The sequence below is a fragment of the Harmonia axyridis genome, chromosome 6 (assembly GCF_914767665.1).
Source record: "Harmonia axyridis chromosome 6, icHarAxyr1.1, whole genome shotgun sequence".
Classification (NCBI taxonomy): Eukaryota; Metazoa; Arthropoda; class Insecta; order Coleoptera; family Coccinellidae; genus Harmonia; species Harmonia axyridis.
The window spans coordinates 6628209-6642621 of NC_059506.1; the positions used below are offsets into that span (position 1 = coordinate 6628209).

Sequence of the window (14413 nt, forward strand, 5' to 3'; positions counted from 1 at the left end):
TCTAATATCACATCGTTAAAAAACGGATAGCTGATGGAGGGATAACAACAATAATTATTTTCTCCGAAGGATCACTCAACATTCCATATTTTTCTTATGAGGTACCTGAAAATGGAATTTTGGGTGATAACAGAATTTACAAAGGAAAAAATTGAACACATTTTATTTTCTCAACATAAACATATAACATTCGTCAAAAATATATAATATATTATCATAAAAAAAACGTATAACAAAAATTAAAAAAATATATCTTTGTTTCCTAAAATTAGAACAGGTACTAAATTTGTATCACCTATTGCATGAACTATTGTGTGAACATACTTGAGTACATACCGACGACTCTACTATCTTAATCCACTTCTCAGTGAATTTCATCCTTTTTCCGATATTAGGGATCAATTCCTTAATTAGGCTTTCTGTTAGTTTTGTTATATTATCAGGTGTTATTCCATGCTCTGAAAACCCAAAGCGTGAATTTCAGTATAAAATCTAACTAGTACGCCCATAGATCTACCTTGTAGGTAGATCAATATATCCTGTAGATCTACTTAATAGGTAGATCAATGTTGTCCATAGATCTACCTTGTAGGTAGATCACTGTTGCCCACAGATCTACCTTGTAGGTAGATCAATGTTGTCCATAGATCTACCTTGTAGGTAGATCATCATAGCCCATAGATCTACCTTTTAGGTTGATCAATATAGCCCATAGATCCATATTTTAATTCATTCATAAATACTTCCATATCTCCTGTAAAATCGATATCGCACTGTATAAAAAATATTCATCGCACGTATATCTTCGCAAATTATGCAAGAGAAAACAAATCTAAAGCTCTTATTCCAATTTCCAGATTTCATAAGGTCTCGATTTTCCAGAAATGTATAATTGGCGCTTGAAAATTGTACACCCTGTATATAATCGTCAATCCCCACCTGTATACCTTCAAGAATTATGAAATTGAATGATAACCTATAGAGCTAACATGACAACTATAAGAAAAGTTTTCAGTTCTCCAGAGACATTTCGGAAATTGTACACTCTGTATAAACGTTATTCATCGCACGTATATCTTCGCAAATTATGTGAGAGAAATCTAACTTGAAATTTCAATTTTCAGATTTCATAAGTTTTCAATTTCACAGAAAAGCATAATTGGCGCTCGAAAATTGTACACCCTGTATAATATGGTCAATTTATCGAAAAACCTCCAATAGGCAACTTGAAAAAAAACAATGTATAATCGTTATTCTTATATGTACTTTGAAAATCGGAAAAACATAATTATATGTGTATACTACGAAATCATTCACACAATAGACTGAACAAAAAATTGATCCATTTCAATAATCCGAAGCATTCACCGCCAAATAATATAAAAATTAATAACTGGCGAAAAATTAAGAAAAAAAAAATTATCACCTGCTGCAAGATTTGAACTCGCATCCCAAAAGAGACCTCAGATTGTACGACCGCATCCCTAACGACCCGGCCACAATGCCTTTGCATAATTAGGTGCATTTGTGCTTCTTATAGGAATAATGTCAAAATAACTGGTGACAGAGATTCTATAAATTGATGAATTTCATGAATTTCGTTTAAAAAATCGTTAAATATAAAGGAAATCGAATTAAAATATCTCTACCTACCAGTTTTCTTCGCCTCAAATGCTGATATCTTTCCAAAATGATATATTTACCTTGACAATTCACATGAAACGGAATGCTTCAAGATTTGACCAATTTCCATGAAAATATCAACAAAACGCAAAAATACCATCATAAAAGGGCGGTACATACAGGTGTAGTCTATTATTTCCTCAAGTTTCTCGTTAAAAACTTTTCAAATAACCAAATGACTCCTGTAGAGGCTTCTGGCAAACAAAGCTTTCCACTGACACAAAACGATTCCGCTTGAAAATATCATAAAATATACATGGAAAAAGGGATATAAATCGCATCTGATTCATCTTTTCTTGCATATTTCCTCCCGATTCGTCCAAATTTCAACATTTCCATTAAAATATCATCTGACGTTTCCAATTTTCATTCTGTATTTCGACGATTTCATGAATGACCACAGAATTGGTTAAAACGTCAGAATATTTTGAATGGATTATTAGATTGATCCTTGATTTTATTATACAGTTATTCATATTTCAAATAGTTCTATTCATCAAGAGCCCTCTAATGAACACAGTAAAAATAATATAAAACCTAAATATTCTAGAAACGTCAATTGCCGCGGACGTTGCTAGGCCCGTTGCTACCCAAGGACATCGTAGTATTTTCCTATTGGTCGTTCACGTCGACGTGAATCTGGAAATTCGTCGGGAAATTTCCCAAACTTTATCCGTTCATTCCCAGGTAATCCCGAAAAATCGGGAAACGGGAATATCCGCGGGAGTTAATTCGACATTTTCTCTTTCTTCCCGTACTTTTAGTTTTTCTCGTATCTCTCCCGAAGCCGAGAACACTCGACCGCAAAATCGGTCCAAAATCGTTCGATTTTCGGTGGGAGGAGCGCTTACGAGTTTAATATAGTATATGATACCTGGCCAACAATCAATCTGTTAATTTTTTCATTCAGACCAACGAAGTGCATAAAACAATTTCTCAGAATATCTGTAAATATAGGTACTCACCCTTGAATATTGGAATCAAATCGGCCAATTCCCATTCGTCTAGAATTTTCTCCATAATAATAAATCACTAAAAATATTATGAACACTAAACTATAAAAAACTGTTTCTGCTCTCTTCGACTTCGAAAATGTCTGCCAATAAACTTTCCACTTTCCACTAGTTCCAACTATCTAGACTAGCATCATGCGCAAGCCCTATCACTCGCTCCGACCAACCACAATCTGCGCAGGAACAAACGGCCAGCCGTAGTAGAGCGTATCTGTATTTGGCTTGCGTATATTAGTATTTGGATGAAGAATAGTGTATGCTTCAGAAAAGCAGTAGTTGAATTCGCGGAAGATATTTTCGATTTCAACCAAGATAGCTATTCTTAATATAATCAGTGCAACTCTTCCATCAAAACAATTTTTACTACAATTGAGGATTAATATTCTAGTTATAAGAATGGTTTTCTTTCAAGTCAATATCAAAACTAGACTTCGATCGACTTCTATTAATTTTGACTCATGTATTACATTTTCTCTAGAGGAAACAAAATGATTTTCAATGGATCTTGATAGCTATTCTTGCTTTTATACTAGTGATCTTGTTGAATCGAGAACACGAAATTTTCAGTTGAATATATTGTAATCTTGGTAAACAAGTATATGTGTGTTCTTGAAATGAAAGAATGATATTTTTGTTTCAAGTAAAATAGTTTCAACGCAATATTAAAACAACTTAGATTTAGAATATTTGTTCAAGATTATCCTTATACTTGAATGTAGATTACGATTTTTTTCCGTGTATTGGTCTTAAAATTTAAAAATATTTTTCGATATTTTCTGTAAGGTCGACCGATAAAAGGTTTTCATGAGAATGGAGAAACAACTTACAGCAATGTACTCTCATTCTAGAATTGGATGGCTTTCACTTCTTCTATATATTGAACGCTTGCTGAAGCAATGGGTGCCATTGAAAAAAATTTCTTAGCTGAAAAAAGGGCCTCAAAAGCTGCAACCGATTTTGTTTAGACTCTTTATTCGAACTTTATACTCTATTTCTACACAGTCAAGAATTTCTGATTGACGATTAGATTTAAAGGATTGAAAAATCATTAATTACTGTTTTTAAAAAAAATTAATTGAGAGGATACTAAAAAACAGTTGAATGTAAGATTACTAAATAAATATTTTGGGAACCAAACAAGACAACTCTACAACGAACTAAAGAATGATGGCACGATGACTACAATGCAATAAGTTAAATTTGACAGTTACGTCAGAGATTTTTCACAACACCCGATATCTCGAATATAATCGACTCGGCCAATGACAAAATTCGATATATTTGCATGAATGGTTTTGATTTGCTGTTCCTTAATGAAATCTAGGGAAAAAAACTGTTGGATATTTGAATGGGAAAGGTTTCACGCTAGAAAAAATTACTTGAGAAGGACAAAACTTTGAAATATATGAATGGGCTAAGAAAAATGGAAACGAGGATCAAGCCTAAAAAAGGTACCAACCTACTTGTTTATTGTTGCGACTTTATGTTGTTTTAATTGCGAGTTGATATTGTTTTTATTCTTTATGAATTATTTCAGTGGATTGGATATGTCTGAATGAATGAGTCCCATTTTATTGGGGAATGTGTTATAATTCAACTACCAAGTGCAAAAAAGTCAATAATCCTAGAAACCCCGGATTATTATTTAATGAATACCTGTCAGATGAGTTTTTAATTTTTATGTGTTTTTTAACCTATTTCTGTGCCACTTGTCCCGGTCGATGTTCTAACTTTTATGGCAGCCCTACTCTAAACAAACTTGAATAGTTATAGGTTTATCATAAATTCCGCGTGAGAATAGAGGACATTGTACAGGGTGGGCAAATAAGCGAGGTAAGCGGCTATATCTCAGGAACCACTCATCGTAGAGACTTGCGGTAAAAAATTTTACCACTAAAGTAAATAAAAGAAAACACTGGAAATTGTTTTGAAGTTCATACCTCCACCGCTAGGGGGCGTAATAGCTATCGTCGAGTAGAAAAATGCATTTTACTCGAAAAATTTTCATATTAAGTTGGAAAAAAAATATCATCACTGTAAACCTTGGAAAATTCTCTATCTATTTGAATTGTCACTTTCGATTTTGCGACGTCAAATAAGGGTGGGGGAAAGATAGAAATCTGACTGATTGAAATGTCTGTAACTTCAGCTTGGCTCAACATTTTTGAGCAAATTAGATCTTATTTGAGAGACAACATCTTGTTGATTAAGGAAAAAATATACTCATGATGAATTTGATTCAGCTGCTTCCGATAGGGAGCGCCAAGTCAGAAGTTCATTGTTTTGTTCATTTTTCTCTGAAATTTCAAATGTAATGATAGGATTTTCTTAACAGAAACAAAAATTTCATTGAATTTGCATGAAAAATCCTGAAGGTCGCAAAGCGATAATTTCAGGCGTTCTGAAGTTATGGCCGAAAGAAGATATTCTTCAACTGATGCACTGCGAAAAACCAAATTGAGTCTTCAAGTTCTAACAGAAACAGAAATCCCATCAAATTTGTATGAAAAAACCAAAAGGTCGCAAAGCGATAGCTTCAGGGGTTCTCTAGTTATGGACGAAAAAAGATATTCTTCAACTGATGCACTGAAAAACTAAATTGTGTCTTCTTTCGGCCATAACTCCAGAATGCCTGAAGCTATCGCTTTGCGACCTTTTGGTTTTTTCATACAAATTTGATGGGATTTCTGTTTCTGTTAGAACTTGAAGACTCAATTTGGTTTTTCGCAGTGCATCAGTTGAAGAATATCTTCTTTCGGCCATAACTTCAGAACGCCTGAAATTATCGCTTTGCGACCTTCAGGGTTTTTCATGCAAATTCAATGAAATTTTTGTTTCTGTTAAGAAAATCCTATCATTACATTTGAAATTTCAGAGAAAAATGAACAAAACAATGAACTTCTGACTTGGCGCTCCCTATCGGAAGCAGCTGAATCAAATTCATCATGAGTATATTTTTTCCTTAATCAACAAGATGTTGTCTCTCAAATAAGATCTAATTTGCTCAAAAATGTTGAGCCAAACTGAAGTTACAGACATTTCAATCAGTCAGATTTCTATCTTTCCCCCACCCTTATTTGATGTCGCAAAATCGAAAGTAACAATTCAAACAGATAGAGAATTTTCCAAGGTTTACAGTGATGATATTTTTTTTCCAACTTAATATGAAAATTTTTCGAGTAAAATGCATTTTTCTACTCGACGATAGCTATTACGCCCCCTAGCGGTGGAGGTATGAACTTCAAAACAATTTCCAGTGTTTTCTTTTGTTTACTTTAGTGGTAAATTTTTTTACCGCAAGTCTCTACGATGAGTGGATCCTGAGATATAGCCGCTTACCTCGCTTATTTGCCCACCCTGTACATACCAACAATCGTTCATATATTTAAATGCTTAGGATTTAAAATCAATAAAGATAATAATATATCTCAAATATCTGTACCTAACATTAATCTTGGAATAAAATAACATAATAACATATAGGTGCACCAACGAGGTGCATTATTTGATTATTTTCATTAGTATGACCCTGAAAAAAACTCGTCATTTTTTATATATTCAACCTGAAATTGAAATATTGAGTCAATATTTATGGCCTTGCGAGTGTCTTGAATTACTTGTTTGGTTATTTCTAAAAAGTAACTAAATTTAGAAAGCACCTTGATTGTTTTCAGAAAGATATACCTATTGTTCAAATTTACAAGGTCTTCAGGAATGCTTGTATCTCTGTAGTGGTCTTCAACTCTTCTTTACCACTTTTCACTAATACTCCTAACTATTCTATGGGTACCTATGATAAAATTTCGAAATTGACAATTATGAATTGTGAATCTATTTTGATATTTAATTCGTCATGTGATAAAATAATTTTGATTTGAGCTTTATAAAACTTTCACATTGAAGAAATATTGGAATATATTGGATATTGGAAATTGGGAGAAGAATATGCTCAGCATGGGCAGCCTTCGGTAAACTGAGTTTCATTTTTAAGGACAAAAATATTCCTCTACACTTAAAACGCAAAACCTACGACAGCTGTATATCACCAGTGGCAACTTATGGTCTAGAAACTATGGCAATAACGAAAAAAGTGGCAGAACAACTGAGAGTAACTCAAAGGGCCATGGAAAGGATTTTGCTGGGTATAAGCTTGAGGGACAGAATTCCAAACACCGAAATACGAAAAAAGTCCAGGGTAACTGACATCAGAGTAGAATAACGAAACTTAAGTGGCAGTGGGTAGCACATGTTACAAGGCAGAGTGTGGAGAGATGTCACACACAGTCACGTTTTGGAGACCTCGAGAGACAAAAAGAAGCAGAGGAATACCGAAAAAGATAGAGGACATAGTCGATGTAGCTGGCAAGCAATGGATGAAAACAGCAAAAGACAGAGAAGCATGGAAAAAACTGGAAGAGGCCTATGTTCGACACTGGATGAAAGAGGGCTGAAGAAGAAGAAGAAGAATGGTTTTTCATTGTCTTAGAATATGTGTGTTATTTTGTAAAAAAAATAGGTAACACGTTTTTGCCTTATTTCTTATCTTGTTATTCATTGTGATGCAACAAGAATTTTACTTATTTACTTGTTTCCAGTGGAAAAATCATTTATTTCTCAGATACAAGAATTTATTTGGTGGAATAATATTTGTATAGTTATTTCGGACAATCAGAATTAAATATATTTAGTGCAATTATCGCTGTCATTTGATTTTATTCCAAACATAGCTATATTTTGTAAACAGAGGGATTCACCGCGATGACCTATAAGACGTTTATGAGAAACTTATTATAATTTTGTGCTGAAAAATTTCATGTTGGGGTTTGAGACAATGATTTTTCTATCTAAAATATTTTCAGAGATCTACAACATCCGGTAATACCGCAAACAGACTATTACTTCCTTATTTCAAATGTCACACCTCGTATATTATTGCATCATTAGAGAGTCACATTACGAATAGAGAAGATCTTCTGATAGGCACCCTGTACATTTTTGGTCCAAGCTGCAATCGTCAGTCTTATAATACTGCGTATTTGCAGAATCTAACATGAAAAAGTTTCCGAGGAATAACTCATGCATCGTTTATTTCATATTCCTACCTATTTAATGATCCAATAATTTACTGGGTGTGCCATTTGAAATAAGGAAGTAGTAGTCTGTTTGCGGTATAATCGGAAGTTGTAGAGATCTGAAAATATTTTAGGGAGAAAGATCATTGTCCCAAACCCCAAAAATGCAAATTTTCAGTACAAAATTATGATAAGTTTTCCATAAACGTCTAATAGGCCATCGCTGTGAATCTCCCTCCCTGTATATCTAATATAATTAAATAATGGTCGAAAAAAATTTTTTTTTTCAACAATATGTCAATCAATTTTTTGAAATTAAGTATATGTAATCAAGAGAGAAGATGGAATACCCCTTATGTATAAATAAAAATTTTCACCAAAAATTCTGTATTGTTCGAATACAGTTTTTGATACTTAAATATCTCAACCATTGAAACCTCAATAAGTATTGTATAATTGATCAACAATATATTCGGGTTTGCAAATAAAAACAATATAATAAGTATTTGGAATCAATTCCTACGAAACGAAATATTATACAAATACTCACTTTTTTTGGAGGAAATATCACTTGAGTATCTACAACTACTTCATACAATTATCAAACCAAACTGAAAAAATAATTACCTACTCTTCATGCTGAGAAAGCATCAGGTGGATATCTTGAACAAACAGATCTTAATATACCTTATTCATAACAAAACAATAAATAACAGTTTTGACGTATCATAAATCCACATTTTATCAAGCGAGTTCCTTTATTTGATTTCATTTCAATTCATGTAATTTTATGTTGACAAATCTCGATGTACTTTTACAGGGTTTACGCTAGCTTTCCATCGATAGCTATAGTAGGTACAGTTTGTTTATCTACATTTATATAGGACAAAAGTGATTCATGTTCTACTGGAATTCTGAAAATACCTGCATCATCCTTTTTATCGGCTATCAAAAGTTTCCTTCGTGGTATGATGTTAATATTATGTATTATTACCGGCTGATAAGTTAGATTAGGTTAGGTTGGGTTTAATTACACAGGGCAACAAAAAAAATTTTTTTTATGCCTGGGATTCTAGAGCTGATTTCAAATATATTTGGGACGCTAAATCTGTACATGCAATCCGTTTTTCTCTATCAGCTGTACTTTTTTAGATCCATCAACTTATTTACCAATGTTCAAAGCGAAGTTTAAAATGTGTCCTTCTACATAATTGGAATAAATGTCTAGGTACTATTGCGCCTGTGGCAATGTCTTAGACAGCGCCCCCCATTTTCGAAGATTTTTTTTCGTCGATTATATTTTCTTATAGTATTTTTTTGTTCATAACTCAAGTCATATATTTTGTGATTATTTTATGCTTAGTACGCAAATTCTAGCGAAGGCTAGCAATATTTTCAATGTTTCCAGCAAGGGCGTAGAAATGGGTGGTGCTTAGCCCCCCCAATATTTCCAAAATATAAAATTTCAGAATTCTCGCAAAGACGAAAAACGAAAATTTTTCCATAAAAAAAATCATTTTACCTCTGAAATCGACACGGAGTACAAAATCGGACCCTTTTACGGTTTATGAGTTTATTATCGCTTTCAAGATGAGTAATTTTACTGCACTACGAGGACATCTATGTCCGAGGTTTATCTATACGCTTTGTCGGTGTCGCCCCTTATTTGCCATCTGTAATTTTTGCATTCGTAATCGGCATGCACTTACTCATTGTTTTCGGTTTTTTGTTTCATTCTCATCACAAAATTTCAATACTGTAGTTATCAAAGTTCTGAACTGAGTAATTCCCATCGAAAAATTGTCTGGGCCGTGTTATACAATTTATTGTGATTCATTCAAATTGCAATTTAGTTGTGCAGATATCAGTTTTGAAAAGATTATATCTGATTCCTAATGTGTACAAATGAAAATGACAGATTTCTCGGATCATTTTGAGAAAAAAGTCCTATAACATGAATCTGCAAACGCTTTGGTTTTGAGATACTGGTGTTAAAGTTTTTTTCCTCATAGCACCTTCCCTTCACAAGATATTTAACTTGAATTGGCATATATCTTCCGATTTAAAGTTTTCATCTTGTGATATGCTTATTTTGTATGCAAATCTACAGTATGATATTTTTTCTGGAAGGGTACCTGCTTCTTTCCACCAGAACTATTTTTTGGTGGAGCACTGGTTCTATATAAAAATGTGAAAAGAAACTCTGGTTTAGTACAACACTTTTTGGTTTGTTGTAGTTTTGTCGTATCTGCTATCTATTTCGAAAAAAAATTCAAATAGGTCCCTAGTAATCCTCAGGAAAATCCAAATTATTATAAAAATCCATTAGTAAGCAGTGATGAATAAATTAATTATAACTAATGGTACTTATCAACAAATTCTGTAGTGGAGATTAATAAAGATTCGATAAACTAATAAATACAAGCATCACTAAAAAGTATGACTATACAAGAAACACCCTGTATCTCGAAAACAAAGTGTTTGCGGACTCAAGTTTATGGGATTTTTTTTTCTTAAAATTATCCAAGGAATATTTTCCTTCGTAACTCCGTTTTAGGAAAACCCAATATGAGGTGAGAACAATCGAATAGGTAATAAAAAAAATATATTTTGAGTAATTAAGTTCCAACATCGTTAGCAAACCACTTTTTCTCACATTACAGATATGAGTAAACGTTGTTGTAAAAAAAAATTTTTTTTCGGCAACCGTCCGGGAAGTGCTCTCTTCCCGGACACTTTTTCTCTGAGAAAGTAGCATTTCCCGGCCTAGTCCGGAAAGTACGTACTTCCCGGACTAGGCCGGAAAAGAATCATAGAATCCATAGCAACCGAGATAACGGCTGACAGTTCATATGAAATTAGTTGTCAAAAATTTGCATGTTTTTTTATCACAATCGCAATAAAATATGGAAAGCAGCAGCGATAGTGCTATTTTACATGGTTGCCGAAAAAATATTGTACGCAACACGCCCGAAAATGGTTTTTTTGGACTCACAGACTTTTGTCTATTCGTCCAAAAAAAAACCTATTTTCCGGACTTGTTACGTAAATTACTATTTTCGAGAAGAAAGAAAAATCTTCGTCCTTAGTTTCCAGATTCCTCGGCATTGCTCGTAGCAAGACGTATACATGAAAACCGAGTTGTGATCTTTCGAATTATTATGTCTGGTGCTCCAATATTTTTTTTTTCTTGATATTTTTGGGCGCCCCTGCAGACCTTGCGCTCGTGGCAAGTGCCACCTTTGCCACGCCCTAGATACGGCACTGATAAATATGGTTCAATACCACTAGCTCACTCAACGAATCTGAAAGAAAAATAAAATACCATAGCATAGTATTAGCATAGTATAAGGAAAGGATAGTAAGCCAGTGTAGTGCTTTTTTCGATTTTGTTGATGTTGAGCGCCATCTAGTTGCACTCACGTTAAGCCTCGAATTTTACTGTCAAAAAATTGGTCCGTAAAGTGGAGCCCTCTGAAAGAATTGGTGTTATTTTGAAGAACTAAAACATTTGAAATAGAGTGGTCAGAAGATTTCTATATTTTGATTTTTTTTCTGCTCTACAATAAGAATTTACGCCAGTGGCGTGTATTTGTGATAAACAAGTACAATGCTACAAGTTATCATGAAATCACTAATCAGGTACAGTCATCATGAAATGATATCTCTAGGTTTCTTCAGGATTGATGAATGGAATAAACTCCATTTTCCGGGATATCGATATTGCAATTGAATATATTTGAAGAATATTCGATTGATATTGTTTTGTTATAGATTGAGTGAGAATAGGTAAAGTTTCTATCAACATTAATTTCCTAATGTCGTAAGTTCCAATGAAATTTCTCAAAAGCTATATTTAGCATTTGACAGTTGGTTTCGATCATTTTTTCCCAACCTTTTACGATTCTTAGAGTCATGTATTTTATTATTCGACTGTAATAATATTTTCTGACCGAAAAATCAGCCCATGTTTTTATGAATATTTGAAGAAAATTTTACCTTAAACAACCAAATTATATTGAAATATCTCAATGATGTTGAAAATAAATAAAATCATGTTTTATTTTTATATTTACCTTATATTTAAAATTGAAATGAATATTTTTGGGTTGTAGTTTGTGGATTGAACATATCAATGGATTTTTCATATAGCTCAGGAGCTTGAAATATTAGAGGTTTCCTAGTAATACATCTTTTTTGGTAAAAATGAAGGAAAAAACTTGAAAATTGGAAAATTCAGTTTTAATATCAAATAAAAGAAATTTTATAAAGAAAAGTTCAAGAGTTGGTAGAGACAGATGGAATTTTAGTTCTTCTATACATAGGTACTAAGCAAATAGCCACTCTTAGTGCTGTGCAGTTTTTTTTATAAAGTAAATAAGCTACTTTATTAAATCCAAGCTCAACCATTAACGAAGAAAGAACTGAAAATGATTTTTTAAATCAGAATCGTTGTTATCCTTGTTTAATTAAAACTCTTAGCTCTCTGGTTAACATCAGTTCTACAAGATCTTGTTCTAAATCTGTTATTTATCCAGCATTTGAGAAAGGACCTATTGCCTCAATCCCTTCAATATTCAAGTAAATGGTAACAAGTGAGTATCAAGGTGAATTTAGATGTCAGAAATACATTAAAGAATTTAGCTACGACCAGGTCAGAAGCTTTCGATTTCTAATTCAATAAAAATTTTGAGAGATTTCCTCAAATTTTACTGAATTAGAAATCAAAAGTTTCTGATTTTTTTTTTGTTCTTGGAAGGAAACAATATGATGTATTTTTTCGATACTCTCTATTATTTGAATTCAACCCGCACCAATTCTTTACAAAATAATTTTCTATGGGAATAAAGCTTTTCCGATATAAGACACTATACGATATTGATGAGGGTTATTGAGTCTCAGTGCTGCCCTGGTGATAATGAATTTGATGCTTTGAAAAGCACACAGTTTCAGTCAATAAAACCTTGTAATCATGAAGATACTGAGCGAATGCTCTTGCAACCATCAATAATCATTATGAATTAACTGGCAATTATTTCTTTGAAGTTGGCAAAAATAACAAATTAGGTACCGAAACACATATATTTGATGGTTTCCTTGTCACTATATATAAAAACCGTGTAGCAACTTGCAACGGATAAAAAATGTGGGCTCAAAAATTTTTGAAAAAGATCAAGAGCTCATCTTCATTTTCAAGATTTTTAGGAGCCTCCAAAGTGATTTTACAATCTTCACACCCGAAACGCTCCCAACATTTTTTGACCAAATAACCTGCAAAATATACTACAGAACATTTTTCCAATGTCACTTCATCTCGAAATTCGGTGGCAGGAGTACTACTTGGACTACTTGAAGAATCCGAATCGTCCGATTCTGATGAAGACGAGTTTTCATCGAGATTCAATAAGGGAAAAGGTTCGTTGTTATCTGCCACTAAAATATTTTCATCGTCATCTGCCTTACTACCTGCATTGTCACTTGCAGATGGCCTTAAAAAATCTGATACAATGCTAATTTTGAATGCTGTTCTGAATGAACATACTGTGGGATTTCTGTTATATCCCCCTCTCTGACGATTCAGAGAAAATGATTCTCGAGAGGATCTTGAATAAGCCTTCCCGTGAATAAATAGTTGAATCCCTCATTTCTTTGATCATATGCAAATTGCTTCACGGCATTTATAGTTAATAGAAAACCATCAAAACTATCAGGCCTCGTTAATTTGTTATTTTTGCCAACTTTATACAAGTTTTCAATTAATTCATAACCATTATTAATGGCTGTTATAACTTCCGGATTTCTATCATTAAGTGCACGATTACAAGGTTTTGTTGAATGAAACCGTGTGCTATTCAAAGCATCAAATAAGTTGTTGATGGTTTCCACAAAGCGTGCAGTATTTTCGGCTGTTGCCGATACTAGTTCCCCAGTTCTTAGGGCTGTCATTATAGCAGCATAAACACTGTGAAAGGAGAAAATAAGATATTTACCCAAGTTCATGTTAAATTCTATAGAAAAACTACCGCTCAATTGAGAGTGAGCAAAATAGGTTCCAAATGGTATTTTATGATCCGGTCCTAGGGTCGTAATGCGTTCAATAATCCTTTTGACCTTGTAATAAAAGAAATTGGAGGTACACAAGAAAACGCTCAAATGATAGAAGTGTCTAACGACAAGAGATGTAATAAACCATAACAGGCACTTTGAAAATTTGCCGCCTGGCATTTCCTTATCATTTTAAGATAAATATAGTTAGTATGTTTCAGGATATACTAAAATACAAATTCAATTTAATGCATCCTCAAACCCCAAAACAATTTTCGTTAAAAAAATTGCATAAAAAAATCATCCAAGTAGCCTAGCAGTATCATTCATTATCGCTCATTGTTCCAAATTATCGAGAAAATTAATACCGATCATCCAAAGCGGAGCTAATTTTCGAGACTAATTCTCAATCAAAAACCTCATTTTGGAAATCCATAAATAATTTTCATTACATGACAACGTTCAAAATACAATTATAGATCCTTATGTAGACGCAGTAATCCTACACTGGGACACAGCAATACAATCTAAATGCCATAAATAAATTCATTCTCATTACAGGTATACAGATACAAAAAGAATGATCGAGCGGATTTTGAG

The 14413-nt window shown here is 33.1% G+C and overlaps 1 protein-coding gene and 1 long non-coding RNA gene across 2 annotated transcripts in view; both read right to left on the reverse strand.

Moving 5' to 3' along the window:
- The window catches only part of LOC123682676 (sodium-independent sulfate anion transporter-like), a 33763-nt gene extending 25330 nt beyond the window's left edge, over positions 1-8433 (reverse strand). The window contains exon 1 of the mRNA XM_045621432.1: positions 8320-8433. Coding sequence (XP_045477388.1) covers position 8320 — 1 coding nt within the window. The 5' untranslated portion in view covers positions 8321-8433. The remainder of the gene's footprint in view (positions 1-8319) is intronic.
- LOC123682698 lies at positions 103-3431 on the reverse strand. Its single transcript, XR_006747851.1, has 2 exons — positions 2649-3431; positions 103-458 (listed from the first exon to the last, which is right to left on the reverse strand). It is a non-coding gene; the product is annotated as an uncharacterized LOC123682698 (long non-coding RNA).
- Positions 8434-14413: the final 5980 nt, after the last annotated feature.